Source organism: Lepidochelys olivacea, assembly GCF_965140295.1.
Source record: "Lepidochelys olivacea isolate rLepOli2 genome assembly, chromosome: 1".
Classification (NCBI taxonomy): domain Eukaryota; kingdom Metazoa; phylum Chordata; order Testudines; family Cheloniidae; genus Lepidochelys; species Lepidochelys olivacea.
The window spans coordinates 40273683-40290586 of record NC_140411.1 but is presented as its reverse complement, the minus strand read 5'-3'; the positions used below and the strand labels follow the sequence as shown (position 1 = coordinate 40290586).

Genomic DNA, 16904 nt, shown 5'->3' with positions numbered 1-16904 from the left:
GGGGTCTTGGGTATGACAAGATGCAACAGGCAGATGAAATAAACAGATGTGAGCAGAGAGGGAGCAGGGGGTGGGTGAGGAAACAGTGAAATAAGCAACTTTTGCATTGCAAGCAGCAGTCACAGCTTGCCACCTGTTTTGGTACATAGTTGGTTCATACTCAGCTTATTTTTGGTGACGCAGGATTTTATTTTTATCAAACTTAAAAAAGTTAAATTGTGTACTGGCTTGAGTTTTTGAATATGGCCATCTGTTTGCAAATTAGTGCTGATACCAAGAATGCATCACTTCAGCTCCTCTATAAGAATTCAATGAATAGGAAACATCTTAACTCATGAGATTTTAATGTATACAAAACTCTGCAGTAAATGTATGTACAATTCTTTCTCCAGGGCTGGTGGAGGAAGTGATGGATCTTGCAGGGACTGGGAAGGTATACATCACATCATGCAAAAGCAACCCCTCCAGTCACCTCATGAGTATTGTTTAGATGGCATCAAAGTTAGCCCTGTCCAGTTGTCCATGACCTGAAAGACTTGTTGATGACTTAGGGCAGGAAGAAAGGGTTAATAGCAGAAAATATGCAAATACAGCATCTCTGTGAGAATGAGGAAGAAGCATTTATACCATATCCTGCCCATTAATAAATTAATCACTCTTACACCAGTTTTATACTTGTGTGATTCCACTGACTTGCAGAAATGAGGAGTCAGGTGGGAGAAGTCCTGAGCACACACAGGCAACACATAAATTATGCTACTCCAGGAAGTAGTGTAGTTGTTTAGATTTTCAGAGCAGTTTAGGAACCTTAGCTACTCATCCTCCATTTGAAATTAATGGGAAACTGACTTTCTGAATAGTAGTAATGGACACATTGAGTTCTGGAGTAAAATTCTTGTGATGTTGCAAGAGTTTTCAGCTACAAATGTGTACAAAAGGCAGAGGCTACTCTTTATGTGCATTTTTGTGCCAGCATTCAGCTAGGGCTCAAGATTAATCTCTGAAAAGTACCTGTACGCTTACCCTTCCACTTCAATTCCTCAGGTCCCTGCTTCATGACCTTTTCAATGTCAGCACTGGGTGTCCTAGAAATACCATAGATAGATAGCAGGGGTCCCATTGGATGAGAGACATTATTCCACAGCAAATGATTCCAAACAAGGTGTCAATTGTCACATGTCAAAACTAGGCCAAAATGATTTATTACTATTCTTTGAGATGAGTGCGGTAGTGCCTAAAGACGTTAACCAGGTTGAGGCTTCTTTGTGCACACGGTGGTACAAACATAGTAAATGACAGCCCCTAGCTCAAATAATTTTACATATAACTCTTCTCCTAGGTTCAAAGTTAATGTACAGCTAGTATCCAGTGAGGGGGTAAGTTATAAAAAAAGCAGTATGGGGTTTGAGCACTTTGAATCATGTAGCATATAGTGAAATAGATGCAGTAGCTGACATGTCAGAAGTAGTTAAAAACATGGTGGAAGCAACTGATTCCAAAGTAGTGTTACCCATTTACACTAATTTTTACACATTCACACAAACAAAACACCACTAAATAGCCACTTCTGGTTGCCAAAGAACTTAGGCTTCTCTTCACTGTAGTATGTGAAGGAGTGCAAAAACAAGATAATTGCATCTAAATAGGGCTGGAATGTGGGAATACAGACCATGGAAAAGTGGCTATGGGGTATGCCCACTTCCCCCCACTACCTAGCCATCAAGAGCCCTTCTGTGTCAACAGCATATTGCATAAGCTCCACAAGGGACAGGTTCCTGTCCTCCCCCTGGAAGGAAGCGTTGGGGAACAAACATGCTCTGTCCGATGTTCCCTTCTCTAATTGTAATTTATGCTGCTTCCCTTTTTACGAAATGTGATCGCCCAGGTTGGACGGGGACACAGGAGCGCCGCTGGGAGCTACAGATGGGAGTGAGCCAGTATTGCAGGCAGCAGAACCAACTGGCGTGTGGCTAGACAGAGGCAGCCTGCACCTGACACCCGAGCCAGGGATTCTGGCCCTGATTTTCCTAACCGGCCCCCAAGTCTGCAGATCGTTCGGGTTATGTCCTCTCGGTGGGGGGAGGGGGGGCTAGACGGAAAGGGGAGATTGTGGCCTCTGCAATGGATTTAAAAGCAGCAGCCTTTGCTTTATAAACCAGCCTGTGTGCCATCCGGGCAAGCGGTGCAGTCCAGTGGCTCCAGCACATCCCTGGGCTATTTATAAACAGACCGCAACATCTCGGTATTCGACCCGGTGGGGGGAGGAGGGGGAGAATCCTTCGCGAATACGTGACAGCTCAGCGGGGCCTGCGTAAAATCTGACCCCTTTTGCAGCGGCTGCTCGACCGAGTGTGGCACGGCCCCGGACTGCAGATGCCGTGTGTGCCCGCGGGGAGGCTGCGAATTAACAGGCACTAACGGCCTCGCTCCGATTCGTGACAGCGTCAGATTCGGCCTCCCCTGGGCACGGAGTGGCGCCCGCTCACGCAGGCAGGGGCCGCATCCCCTGCCCAGGCTCGGGCCCCCGGGAACGCGCGGGGCACGGCGCGCCCGGGCAGCGCGAGCCCCGCGGCGGGGACACCTGCCGCTGCAGCGCCACCGCCCCCCGGCGGCCGGCGACTGCGCTGGCGGCGCGCAGAGCATGCGCAGTAGCCACAGCCACGCCGCGGCCCTCCGCGTGGGAGGACAGGGAAAGCGCTCCCGAGCGGTGTGCGGGCGGAGCCATCTGGCCGAGTGGGCGGGGCCGCTGTGCTGGTCTGCCGGGGGCGGGGCCAGCGGAGCGAGTGGCCGACGCGCTCTGCTCCCGCGCGCTCGCTTGCAGCCTCACTGTCCACGGTGCAGCCGCCGCCGGAGGGATGAGCCAGTGACCCCAGCGGGAGTTCGGGGAAAGGAGCTTGATGGAAGCGATGTCCCCGCAACAGGATCACGTCGGGCAGGGGCGCTCGTCCTCTGTGAGCGGGGAGTCCAGAGCCTCCGCAGCCTCCGAGAGCAAGAAGGTGAGAGAGTGAGAGCGAGAGAGAGAGTGAGCCCCTCACACACACCCCCTCCAGTGCACCCGGGCAGCGGAGAGCCCCGAGAGCCCCGAGCCCCTCATCGCCTCCGATGCACCCGGGTAGTGGAGAGCCCCTCCCCTCCCATGCACCTAGGTGGTGAAGAGCCTCGAGCCCCTTATTCCCCCCCACCCATGCACCCGGGCAGCGAAGAGCCCCTCCCCTCCCCATGCACCTAGGTGGTGAAGAGCTTCGAGCCCCTTATTCCCCCCCACCCATGCACCCGGGCAGCGAAGAGCCCCTCCCCCCCCATGCACCTAGGTGGTGAAGAGCTTCGAGCCCCTTATTCCCCCCCACCCATGCACCCGGGCAGGGGAGAGCCCCTCCCCTCCCATGCACCTAGGTAGTGAAGAGCCTCGAGCCCCTTACTCCCCCCCGCCCCCCCGATGCACCCGGGCAGCGAAGAGCCCCTCCCCCCCCCATGCACCTAGGTGGTGAAGAGCTTCGAGCCCCTTATTCCCCCCCACCCATGCACCCGGGCAGGGGAGAGCCCCTCCCCCCCATGCACCTAGGTAGTGAAGAGCCTCGAGCCCCTTACTGCCCCCCCGATGCACCCGGGCAGCGGAAAGCCGCGAGGACACCCCCATACTCCCTCCTCCCGGGCGGGCAGGGAGCGATCGAGCCCTCATTCCCTCCCCCCCAGTTCCCAGGTATCAGTGCGGAGGAGGAAGCCCTACTTCCCCATCCCTTAGCCTGTGCCCCTGTTCCGAGATGATACGCCCCGGGCCCCATAGCGTTAACGCCCCTCCCTCTCCCATGGCACCCCCGTCCCCGGCCCTGTGTTTGCAGGATGTCCCCGGACTCCCCCTCGGGTTGGCGCTGGCCGCGGCGTGCAGCTGGGTGTAAGGTTATGCTTTGCCGGATCCGCTCTGGCCCCGGCTGAACGAGCCATTCATTTAAAGTCATCGCCAAGAAGACCCGCGAAGTCCAGCCGGCCGCCCGCTGCGTCCCCCCCGAGGGTGCGACTTAGGGCAAGAAGAGGACGCTGCTTGTTTGAATCCAGGGGTGTTTGTCACCCTCGGCACGGCTCGGTTTCCTGTGCTGAGTCTGCCTGCGACAGCGATGATTGCCATTAGCTGTTTTCTCTAGTAATTTGCCATAATGATCCACGCTGTGTCTAAGGGAAAAGCCACGGGGTTTGTTTCAAAGGAGCTGTTGACATGAACGTGAAGGATAGTGGCACAAACCAGAGACGTCCGTGTATGTTCGGTGATGATTGAGAGAGACGCGGTTGAAGGTGATTGTTACTGATTAGATCGACTCCGGATTGACTCAGAATAGCCCCTTGTTCTGTAATTACTTTGCTCCTGGTCTGCGTTGTCCGGCCGGGGCCAGCGGGGGAGGACTCTGGACGTTGCCCCACCCGCTTTTAAATTGAAAGAAACAAGAAAGGGGTTTCCGAGGAAGAAAATGAGCGCTAATAGTGTTCCATCAGTTATAGGAAAATGGGACACAGCTTGATATCCAAAGCCATCTTCAAAATCTCTTTCAAAATCAGTTAGGGTTTGTTTGTTTCCTTGCCTGATTATGTTGGATGCTAAATTTCCATTGTAATATACAGCCAGTTAAATTGTCTCTGCCATATTCTTTCCACAGTGTAAAATAGGATCTCCTTTTTCATTTTAGCTCGGCATATTGTGCATTATTTTTCCATTTGAAGCTCACTGAGAGAACCCAGGTTTCAGAGTGGTAGCCGTGTTAGTCTGTATCAGCAAAAACAAGGAGGAGTCCTTGTGGTACCTTAGAGACTAACAAATATATTTGGGCATAAGCTTTTGTGGGCTAAAACCCACTTCATCAGATGCATGGAGTTTGGATAGGGATCTCTTCTTGCTTACAGAGTTTGCATTAAAATGTCGTTAAATTCATGCAAACAAATACCTTTTCCTTAGAGAATTACACCGAATACTGCCAGATTGGTTCTTGGGATTATAATGCCTGGCTCGGTTGGGAATGTCCTTCATAAATCTTTCCAGCCCTAATTGTATCAGGTTAGGAGGGGAGTGAAACCTCTTTGGTAAAGGACACGCTTGTATTCAATCTTGTGCTTAGGCATGGAACTTTATTGGCCACAAGAGCAGTGCGGCGCTGTAGGGCAGCTACAAATCTTAGTCTCTCCATAATGCTGCTCCACGTGAAGAAACAATCCTTATGGCCAGAAAGCTTTTATGTTACATCTCAATTGCAGGGACAATAAAAAGAGTTGTATTTTCCATCTGACCGTGAATGCAACCAGACTGAAAGTGCATGCTGCAGTACTGTAACCAGCCACTGCTCTGACCCAGTTCAGTGGCAGCAAGTAAAAATTTATAGATAAAACAAGTATCGGGGTAGCTGTAGATAGATAAAACAAGTATCGGAGGGTGCATCTCTATCCACAAAGCCAACAAGGAGTCCGGTGGCACCTTAAAGACTAACAGATTTATTTGGGCATAAGCTTTCATGGGTAAAAAACCACTTCTTCAGATGCATAGAGTGAAAATTACAGATGCAGGCATTATTATACTGACACATGAAGAGAAGGGAGTTACCTCACAAGTGGAGAACCAGTGTTGACGCCCTGCTCTCCACTTGTGAGGTAACTCCCTTCTCTTCATGTGTCAGTATAATAATGCCTGCATCTGTAATTTTCACTCTATGCATCTGAAGAAGTGGTTTTTTACCCATGAAAGCTTATGCCCAGATAAATCTGTTAATCTTTAAGGTGCCACCGGACTCCTTGTTGGTTTTTATAGATAAAACCATCACCTAGAATATGTTTGGCTCAGATCAAATGTAGTACCAGTGAAATATTTGCTACATACCATTATGGGATATCCGCTGCACCCTCTTAAACTGGAACTATATCCTGCCCTGGCTGTTGATCTAACAGACACTTTCCATTTCTAAATACTATGATCTAAAATGTGGCCCCGAAGGTAGGGTTTTTTCTGTTGTTCCTTCCCCATTTTCTGAATGGTTTCAGAGTAGCAACCGTGTTAGTCTGTATTTGCAAAAAGAAAAGGAGTACTTGTGGCACCTTAGAGACTAACCAGTTTATTTGAGCGTGAGCTGTAGCTTACGAAAGCTTATGCTCAAATAAATTGGTTAGTCTCTAAGGTGCCGCAAGTACTCCTTTTCATTTTCTGAATGTAATCTCTGTGCATATTGTATCTTGCCACCTGTGAAAGCCGAAATGCCCTCTGAAATGAAGGGGGAACAAGAACAATAGAATGATAGGAAGCTTCAAATGCTGTGAGATTCAAAGTATTTTACTACAGCCTCCTTTGTGTAATTCAGCATTTTGGATGTAAATAATATAAAGTAATAGAGTGCATTGTTGTTAATGGTGATACTGTCCAAACACTCAAGGACAGCCCTTGCTCCAAGGAGGTTACAGGCTAAGGAACTTTACCGCTCAAATTCTGCTCAGCCTCCAGCCAATGCTGAGAGGGAGCAAGGATGCTGGTTAGCATGACCACTTCCCACAGATCCTGACAGCCATGTCAGGATTCCATCTAGTGGAGGCACACAAAGTGGGATATGTATGTTTGAAAAGAAGCAGCTTGTGCCTCTGGCTTGTAAATGCTGCAGATGGCATGTAGCATTCTAGGTGAGGGTAAGGTTGGTCACGCTCTCGACTTTGCATATATTGGCCTTTGAGTTGATGATGGGGTGGCTTTTATAGATCCACATCCTTAGTGCTCTTTAAGTACTGCACTGGAAACCTGTCCTGCTGCTGCATGAGTGAGGAAGAGGCTTCCTATGATCTTGCTATACTAGTTCAACAGAGGTCAAGGCCTGGCCCTAGTTTTGCATGGAATGGAATCTCAAATGAGGTATCGTTACTGCTTAGATACTACAGTGATGGATACTCTGTAAATACCTATATATCATGGTATTTATCTTACAGTGTGTGTATAACGGAAGAATGGATGGAATCCTTGTTACAGTGGGAGATAAACTCCCTTGTGTGCTGGTTCCATATGAAATTATATGGGAGAGCAAGTTGGTAATAGATCAGTATAGAGACTGGTGACAGTTTTAAAGATCAAAATAGTGCTAATGGAGATATGATATTTAAGATTAAAGATGTTAAAATAGCTTTAACCTTCTGACATGAACCCTCTCAAAATAAAAGAGAGACTATCAGTAGCCACTAAATAACTCCTTCTTCTTATCATGACTATATTTTACTCAGAGTCTGAATTAAGCTTACTTAGCAGAAATAGTTATGCTCTTCTGTGTTCCTCAGAACTCTGTTTTATCTTAAGTTATTAGTTTGCATGTAGATGTCAAAGCAAATAGGAGTGTGTGATCTCTGTTGAACCACAGGGCTGAAAGGTGGAAGCTGCCTACGTTTTGCTCCCAACTCTACCATCTACTTGTGTGTGACTTTGTGCAAATAGCAGAACTTCTGCATGCCTCATCTTCTCTAGATGCAAAAATGGATATAAGTAGTTACCTACCTCAGAGACTTTGTGAGGCATCGTCAATCGATGTTTGAGACGTTTGAAATACTTTGCACTTCTACATTTGACATAGAAGTGCAAAGTATTGTTGTACTTGTGAAAAATCCAAAGCCAGTTTCTAAGCTGGTGTAAATTGGTGCCATTGACGTCAGAGGAGCTGTGCCAATTTACACCAGCTGAGGACCTGACTTTTGAGGGCTAGTCTATACATGGTTTTTGTGCTGATTTGAGGATATTTGTTTGTTTCTAAACCAATATAGTTAAATTGATGCAATTGCTGTGATCACGGGTATGGTTGTTGCTTACTATGCTAAGGAAGGAAGAATTTAGGTGATGTGGAAACTTGTACTTGGTGGATATAGTTAAAAAACTAGGGAGCAATATTAGAATAAGCAGGGGCAAGTATAACCTCCCCCTTTCACTGCCTCTTCATCCCCCTGTAAAAATAGGCAAATACATTTTGTTGTTTTCTCTCTCTACCTGCCAGCACCCCGATTACATTGCTTGTATGTTGTATCCCTTTCCTATGCCCTTATATTTTTTTATTTTGGAGTGTAAGCTCTTTGGGGCGCTGTTTATATCTTCCCATAAATTTGTATCATGCCTAGCACAAAGGGGTCAGATTTTGGGTGTTACTATAATAATATTACTGCTAATGATAACTGGAATCTTGGCTGCCTAGGGACACTTCTCACACCACACTTTTATCCTTGTAATGAAATTACTGCATAAGTTTAAGGTGATATGAGCAATTTTAAGTCAAGTGAGGACTGAAAATAGTATGTAGTTAAGATTAACTAAATCATTAATCCACTTGCTGTTTAGGAATGAGCCAGTTATATGGCATGTATTGATTTATGATAACGTAGCACTGTACCTCAGTGCCCAGCAATGTTGCTTTAGTCAAGGATCCAGGATTAATGATTCTTTTTTGAGGGTGGCCATCCATGGGAAAAGTAGAAAGTTGTATGTCTGCAGAATAAAATGATGTCCCAGTTCCTGAGTTTCCTGGCCTTGTTTTTTCACTCCAAGGTAGTAGCAGTCCTCAATAAAAACTGTAGTCCCCAGTACCTAGGAATTGCATATGTCACATCTTGTATGGACTCTGAGTTGTTTGCAGTATCTAGGTACAAGGGGAATGACTTAAGGAAGCAGAGACAGCCTGAACCCAAATTTCTGGTTTTTTTATTAGCTTAAGGCTATTAGAATCCTTTGCTTCTCATGCATGTGTCTAGCAGATTCCTATGTACAATCTGTACTCACAGGTAAGCTCTCAGTTATGCTCTGGTAGTATTTATGACTCCTTTGTCTCCTCTTCTTCACCTGGAGACAGGTTAGCTGCATATTTACATTCTGTAGCCTGACACATGTAACCAAAGGCAGAGATACCTTGGAACCTAGCTGTGACCTGCTCCATCTATGTCAGTACATCAGGGAAACGAATGCACTCGGCACAATGAGCAAACATATCAGACACCCGAGGAAGGTGACATGAGACACATGTTTAGTGGATGCCTATCGTAGCTCCTGAGACCCTTCCGACCTTTCAGAAAATCCTGCCAGAGATTAAATTAAAGCTTGGGTGTGTGAGAGAGTGAGGATCTCCCCATATTCTTTCAAATGATGGGAAGAAACTAGGCTTTAAGATGTATGTAATAGGATGGGATTCACAGCTTTCACGCCCGCCTGAATTTTATTAGTTCCCCAATGGGATTTCTGCTGCATCAGTATTTCTCCATAGCCACTTGACATAGAGAAGAACTATATGAAGTTTGTCAGTTTTAAACTGCCGCTGGGAAAGCCCCGCACTACAGGAGCACGGACACAACTGTACCAAGTGTTAATCCTCCTCTTGCTGTGTGTGTATATGCGCACACTTGCCCGGTAGCAGAATAACGGGAATAAAGTAGAAGAGGAGGATAGCAAGGAAGTGCTGAAACACTGTTGGCAATAGGACTTGCTGATTTAGCATTCCGTTTTCCCTACAACCCCTTTCTCCAGTTTTTTGTTAATATTCCTCCTTCCCACCAGCATTTGAAACGACATAATAGGTGAGATCTGCCTGCCAGATTTAAATTAAAGCATTAAGAGTTTTTTATCTAGGGTAGTAGTATGACTGCTGATAGCATATCTCTTCTTGCTCATAATTTCTCTTACTGTTCTTCTGTTTTCCTACCCCAACTTTGCTTTTAGTCTTTGTCTCTTACTGTGCACTCTGCCACCCGTTCATCCTCTTGTATTGATGTCTCTCCTCTCATGCCTCTCTAATTGTTTTCTCTTTAATTAGCCCTCTTAAATTGACTTTATTTTTGGGAAAGTCCTTGTAAGTAAGTAAAAGTATGTTGTCAGTGTAAACAGTCACTCAGTAGTTTGCTAAATATTCACTTGATCTACCTTTATGGTAGATGAGCCTTGAGAAGGACATTTTACATTCTGTAAATTTATGGAGCATCCAAACACACTCACTACAGGCTAACCTAATAACAGCTGAACTGTCAACTCATGAAGCAATCAGAATCATTCTGATTAAAAGAGGTCAAGAATGGGGTAGAAAGTTATAAACAGCCCTGTTGTCCTACTGAAGAAATAGTGAACTTCTTGGGGTTTAATTTATTTATATTCAATGCGTACTGTATGACTTTGACAAATATTAGATTGAGGCATGCAGAAAAGAGAAATAAACAACATAAAGGGCTTATTACCTACTAAGTTATAAATGGCCTAGTGCAGCAGTTCTCAAACTGGGTCAGGTCAAACTGGGTCATTTAATGGGGTCACCAGGGCTGGCTTATACTTGCTAGGGCCTGGGGCCAGAGCCAGAGTCCCAGTGCCCCAGGCCAAAGCTGAAGCCCAAGCCCAACTGCTTCAGCCCTGGACAGCGGGGCTTAGGTTACAGGCCCGCTGCCTGGGGCTGAAGCCCTTGGGTTTTGGCTTTGCCCCATTTCTCCCACCCTCACCTGGGGCGCTTGGGCTTTGGCCCCCACACCTCAGGCAGAAGGGCTCGGGCAACCTCAGTCCCCCATCCTGGGGTCTTGTGGTAATTTTTGTTGTCAGAAAGGAGTCGTGGTGCAATGAAGTTTGAGAAACCCTGGCTTAGTGATACCTTTGCAATCTAGCTGTGAAATATACTCACAGTGCTGATGCACAAGTAGATCTTGAAAAATAAACTGTTGGACAGTGAGCAATATTTTGGGCCTTTTTTTTAGTCTTAGTAAAACAATTATTTGTAAATCTTGGTACAGGCTTCCTTAAAAGTCTGTAAACATGAATTAAGTATAACATAACTAAACCATAAAGCGTGTATGCCCTGATATTTTTGTTGTTACTTCAAACATCAAGAGGGCAGAGTTTGTACGAATGAAATCATTAACTGTTCTTATTGACTTAAAACTCACTCTATAAAATCTTTGTTTAAAGAGGGTTTCTTTTCATTAAAAGAAAAGCAAAGAGTTGAAGGGTCCAGATTTACCTCCGAAAAGAGCAAAATCCTCTGCTTGCAGAACAAGTATAGCAGTGATTGTGTGGGTGAAGGTTGCAGTAGCTAGCCGCTGTGCTTCAATCCTGACCCGCTTTTAGGGATGGAGAAGTTAATTCAGTTTCCAGACAAGTACAATCCTTTTGATTCTAGTGAGTGAGCCAACAAGGGTGTCTGCCTTTTACAGAGGTGGTGTTTGTGTTGTGGTCACCTATCCACTAAGGATAGATTGAGATTTTTGTCTCATTTCACATAGATCACTGAATCATCCTCAGATGGTATTGATTTTTCCTCTGGGTTCAGACCATTGGCTTAGAGGCCAAAGGTTCCATATTTCATTATCAAGCTTGCAAGCCCTTCTGTTCCCATCCTCTCCTTAAAAAGAAAGTGTCTTACAGTTAAAAAAAAAAAAATCTGACATTCTTGCATTGTATGTTGCTGGGATACATCAGCAATATTCATTCTGTGAACACACATACATTCTGTAAACTTGATTCTGCTCTAATTTTGTCATTGATTTAAATGGGAGCTGGACCAGATCTTTGATTTCTTTAGGACACAACAAGGTTCATGTATTAATCTAAATATGGTATTGAGTGAGCTTAGATTATTTGAGCATGAAAAAAAACATTATGCTAGGATGATCACAAAAGTAGTAAATCAAAACTTAGTTGCATGTTGAGGGCTAGGGGTCTGTGTGTAGAATAAGCTGAGGATCAGGGCCTTAAATAGTTTAATAGTATCAGTATTATGTGAGACTGGAGGGTAATGTGTAAAAATACTACATAAATCAGAATGGTAGAGCTATCAAATAGCTGAAAAAGGATGTGTGTTCATTTCACTAACCTGGAAAAGAGTGATCAGACACCTATTTTGCTTCTCGAGATGCTCATAAAAATTATAAACACTGTACCACTTACATCTGGTATCTTAATTATTTTTCCCCACAAAAGAAATCATATGTGCAATGAATTCTTTCTGTGTTCTCTACTTAACAAATGCCCTGCTGATCTCTTTCCAGGCCTAATATAATGAAATACTATGCAGAAATCATAAGAAAGTGCTGTATTTTCAGTTAGGTTTATTTTTTATAAAAAAAAAAAAAAAGAAAAAAGCTCCACTCAAGAACTGTCATACATTAGCTTTTTCACAGAATGGAGATTAATACCATAATTGAGCAACACAATATAAAGTGACTGTCCACTTAAACTACTAGCCAAAATTAGTTTAATGCTTGAATTGAGGAATGGACTTCCCTGGAGCAGATGACTAGGTTGATACTCGGAGTAAAGGCTGGCAGTTTTACTGCTCATCCTTCCATCAATAAGATTACAAGATCTAATTTTTTAAATGATTTGGGCCAGAACCTGTAAATTTAGCATAACTCAGTTGAACTCTGTGGAGCTATGCTAGTTTATATCAGGTGAGGTTCTGGCATTGTATGTACAGTTTCTTTGCAGTGATAACACTTTAATATGGTATTATAACCCCAACAGAAAACTTTAAAGTGAAATTAAGATTACAGGTTCATTTCTGTGGTTTGAGTTTTAAAAAAAAATAGAAACTCAAGAAACATAGCGATAATGTAAAATTTAGAAGAAACCCACACCTATGAAAGTATGTAAATGTAAGTGAAGTACAGTACCTTAACTCTGCCCCTTACAGATGCCAGCCTACCATCTTTGCCATGCAGAGTACTAAAAATGTGCATCAAATAGGGCTCTGTGTCTGTCACGGAGGTCACCAAAGTCATGGATTCCGTGACTTTTCGTGACCTCTGTGACTTCTGTAGCAGTCAGTGTGGCTGACCTCAGGGCTGCCCAAGCAGCTGGCTCTAGGGCCAGCTGCTCATGTGGCCCCGGGGACAGCCGCTTTGGCCGCTGCTTAGGAGGCCCCGGGCAGCTGGCCCCATCTCCTGAGCAGCTGCTGCTTGGCGGTCCCCGCCACTGGTCCCAGGGTGGCCAGAGCAGCTGCTGTCAGCAGCCCCCAGCAGCGATCCTGGGGCAGCCAGAGCAGCTGCGGTTGGCTTGGCAGCCCCCAGCGGCTGGTGCCACTGCCCACCTGCCCAGCAGCGACCCTCTCTTCCCCTTCCCCTTCCCCCAAGATTTAGTATGCGGTATTTATAGTACAACTCATGGACAGGTCACAGGCCATGAATTTTTGTTTATTGCCCGGGACCTGTCCATGAGTTTTACTAAAAATACCCATGACTAAATCGTAGCCTTATTCATAGGATATTGATTTTTATAATGTTCCATATCTGCATGCCTCTGCCAGTGAGGATTTGTTACCATACTACTTTCCTTTATTTATATAAATGTTAGAATTTCATGATCTGGACATATGGGATTTGTATATGGAGAAATGCTGGCTCTGTGTCTGTTGTCACTCCTCCCCCTAATCCCTTGCCCTCCGCTTGCTCTTCCTTGCCCTACAGATCCTCTCAGGTCTCCTAAGTGCTGCCAGCAGGAGACCTCAGGGTGTGTATGTGCATATACAAACACGGGTGGGGAAGCTAGAGATAACAAACGTCTTGGGTGCAGTTCGCTAGACCAGGAAGGTGTCTCATTCCCCCACAGAATAAATGAAGTAAATTAACTTAATTTTAATTGTTTCCCACTCTCAATTCTTTAAATTAGGAATCTGTCTAAATACATAAAAATTAGAAGAACTTTATAGCTGTGTTGAGCAGTACTTTTGAAATGTTTTCATTTTCAAAGAGCTGGCCTGACTAACTTCACTCTTGGTTGGGAAATTCTCCTTTTTCCTAAGACAAGCCTTATAGCTTATGTCTACAGCAGTAATTTGAGTCCTATTTGAACTTGCTGGAGTCTGATACTCATTTATTATTATTCTACCATGGAGTATTGCATAGTTTTTCCTCACAGTGAAGAATGTAATATGAACCGTCCCTAACAAGTTTTGTGCTATATTAAGAATACAAATTTTCAGAAGAATTAATAGTCCTCTAAAATGTTTAATAGTATTTAGTGGTTATTGTTAGCCTAAAGGAAGAAAATCCTGGATCATAATTGACTGAAAAGTCATGGGATGAATCTTAAGAGTTTTATTTTTGTTTGTTCTCCGTGGTCACCAATCCTGAGATCTGGAACAATGTTAAAGGAAAATTCTAGTGTTTTTATATCAAAGCTTGTGAGGACAGACACATGTCTTAGAAGCTATAGACTAGGGGCATATCTCTCAACCTTCAGTGCATGACACAGTCAATCTAAATGTGTGACAAATGACCAAAATGTGGAATACCTGGGTTTTGCTGCACAATGTGCCACGTTAGACAAGTTATAGTGATTTTGTGTAAGCCATAGAATCTGTATTTAAGAACACATCTTCACTAGGTGAATTAAATACACCAGTTTTTTTTAAAAGAAACTGGAAAAAACAAATTCTACCATGACTACCAGGGTTGGGGTGGATCCTGGTTGCACATCAGTAGAGTTGGAACCCTCCAGCCGTTTGAATTACCAGCACAGACCTCTATCAGTTGAGCTAAAATAGTAACTTATCTTTTCTGAGGGCCAGCCATTAAAGGGGGATGTCACACATGCTTTGCCAACTAATTACTAGACATCAGAAGAATGTTGGAGAGGTCAGGAAATCTAGGGTTTTTTCCTGACTGTTTGAGGGGAGTGGTAGTGGTTAGAACAGTGGTCTGTTTGAAAGTCAATGTAATGTGTACTCGTAAATCCTTTGGGTGCTTTTGAAAATCTCCTCCTTGGGGGAAGAATAATCTTATTTGTTTTTCACTTTATTGTAATAGCTTCACACAATAGAAAAATATGCTGCTCTCTAGAACTACTTCTATTTTTCTCTTTTCCCCCCTCTTTCTTCACCATCCTTTGTCTTTCTCTATATCTTCCTTAAAAAGCCTTTTCTTTTTGCGGATACAGACTAACATGGCTGCTACTCTGAAATATATCTTCCTTGTCTGTCTTCCCTCGTTTATTCCTTCCCTGTAGTAATCCCCAATTTCTTCCCTGCCTTCTGTGAGTTTCACTGTCATTTGCTTTCCCATTCTATCCAATAATCAGCAATTAAATAGTTAATACTGACACTTAGTGTTATCAGTCTTTAGAGATAGCACTCCAGTTAGATTAATGGAGACAGGAGCTAAATGTCTGTATACATTCAGTTAGTGTTTACAATCTCACCTCTGGTTCCCTTTGTTTCTCTTTCCAATCAGAAGATGAAGAGCCTGGCTCAAAGACGTCAGTCTGCACCATCTCTGGTCCTCAGCAAAGCACTTAACAAGTCCAGAACTATCACCAGGTGAGTTGATGTATTTTGCTGGTTGTGCTTTTTCCAGTTCTTGAGCCCAAATCCTGAGATGTTTTTGACAAGCAGTTATCCATACCAGGCTAAATTATGTCTTCAGGCACAGCCATATTGAGGAGTAGTAGGAGGTGCCTTCACTGCTAACTACATTGGCATAATATCTACTGGAAGGCATAATGCATCCAGAGGTGCTGCGTGGAATGCATGGAGAGGTGGCTCTTGCTACAACTTTTAAAAGGCATTTTCAGTGCTGCTCTCTAGCACAGCTATCCTAATGCTGGCTGATATGCCAAGGAGGCAAGCATAGGTGCTCTCCGGCCACACCCAGGCCTGCCTTATTTGAGCTCCTCAGCCCATCAGCCAGCATTCGTCAACCCCATTCCTTTTGCACTGGAAACCAAATCATGGCTGCCTGCTCTGGTGATGGAATGAGCAGGGAAGGAGGGGGAATGGTTCCTTCTTTCATTCTCTCCCCTCCCCCTTGCCCCTGTGCAGCACAAAGTATAGTTCAGTATCCGTTGCTGTATGAGCTAAGTTTCTGTGATACATTACTGTATATAACTCTCCTCTTATGCTATGTTGGCATCTTATTAACAATTCAGTAGACTTTAAACCTGCAAAGTACCAGTGTTTATGAAATAGTGAACAGTCAAGTAGAATGTTATTATGTCAGACTAAATGGAGAATCTTACTGAGAAGCATAACTGAGGAAAGTTAAAGCACAACTAGGCAAAGAATCACTTTCTCCCACACTGTGGTTTGGAATTGAGGGAATTAATGTGTGGGCCTTGGAAAATTTGCTGTTTGATCTACTTAATACCTGAATCCATGTTTATCATCCAGTGGAATTCCAGAGCATTTGAAAAATCTGAAAAGAATAATGAGAAAATATCAAAGTTGCAAAAGAACAAAGGAAAGTAAACTGAAAGTACTAGACACTGCTACAGGTCTTTTTTTTTTGTCTTTGAATCAAAAGGAGAAACATAGAAAAAAACCTCCAAATGGTGTTTACACTACTTTGTGCAGTCTTCATGGGATTGGAAACCTGGAACTCATGGGTTCTGGCCCTGGCTCTGACACTTCCTCTGTAACCGTGAACCAGTCACTTAACTGCTCTGTTTTAGTTTCTAGGTTACTTACCTTCCTCATTAAGGGGTTAGTTATGACTCAGAGTCTATGGTAACTCATATTTATGATCTGTTATTTACTATTTCCTCACCATCTTTGCAACTACCTTAACATTTGTGATTTCACAGAACACTTTTTCATGCAGAATTGAATTTCTCAAAGCAGAGAGGGGTTTGCATCTTCCTATATACTGTGAGTGGTGAAAGCTTGAGGTTGTGATTAGACGCACGGAGACAGGCTCCCACAATACTTAGTCTTCAGAGTTTTCCTCAGCTTGTTGGCATCTAGCTCAACATCTGTCCATCCCTTTAATGGTCCCGTGTCTACAGCCAGCTGTATCTGCAGTAGCTCAGTATTCTCTCCTTGGAAGGAATAAGCAAGGGCTCAGCTTAATTAATGTCTGGTGCTTTCAATACGTACAGAACTATATAAAAGAACTAAGTGTTATATCCCACTGTCCTCAGATAATGGACTTTTCCAATAGTATGGGTCTCATTTATAATGATC

General features: G+C 44.3%; 1 protein-coding gene across 2 annotated transcripts in view; it reads left to right on the top strand.

Annotated features, from left to right (window-relative positions):
- The first annotated feature begins 2769 nt into the window (after positions 1 to 2769).
- The window catches only part of ARHGAP20 (Rho GTPase activating protein 20), a 95747-nt gene continuing 81612 nt past the window's right edge, over positions 2770 to 16904 (top strand). Inside the window, exons 1-2 of one of the 2 annotated variants that reach the window (XM_084613397.1) lie at positions 2770 to 2996; positions 15181 to 15263. In XM_084613397.1, coding sequence (XP_084469523.1) covers positions 2898 to 2996; positions 15181 to 15263 — 182 coding nt within the window. In that variant the 5' untranslated portion in view covers positions 2770 to 2897. Of the gene's footprint in view, positions 2997 to 15177; positions 15264 to 16904 lie in introns of both variants that reach the window. The other variant, XM_084613396.1, reaches the window with a different exon arrangement.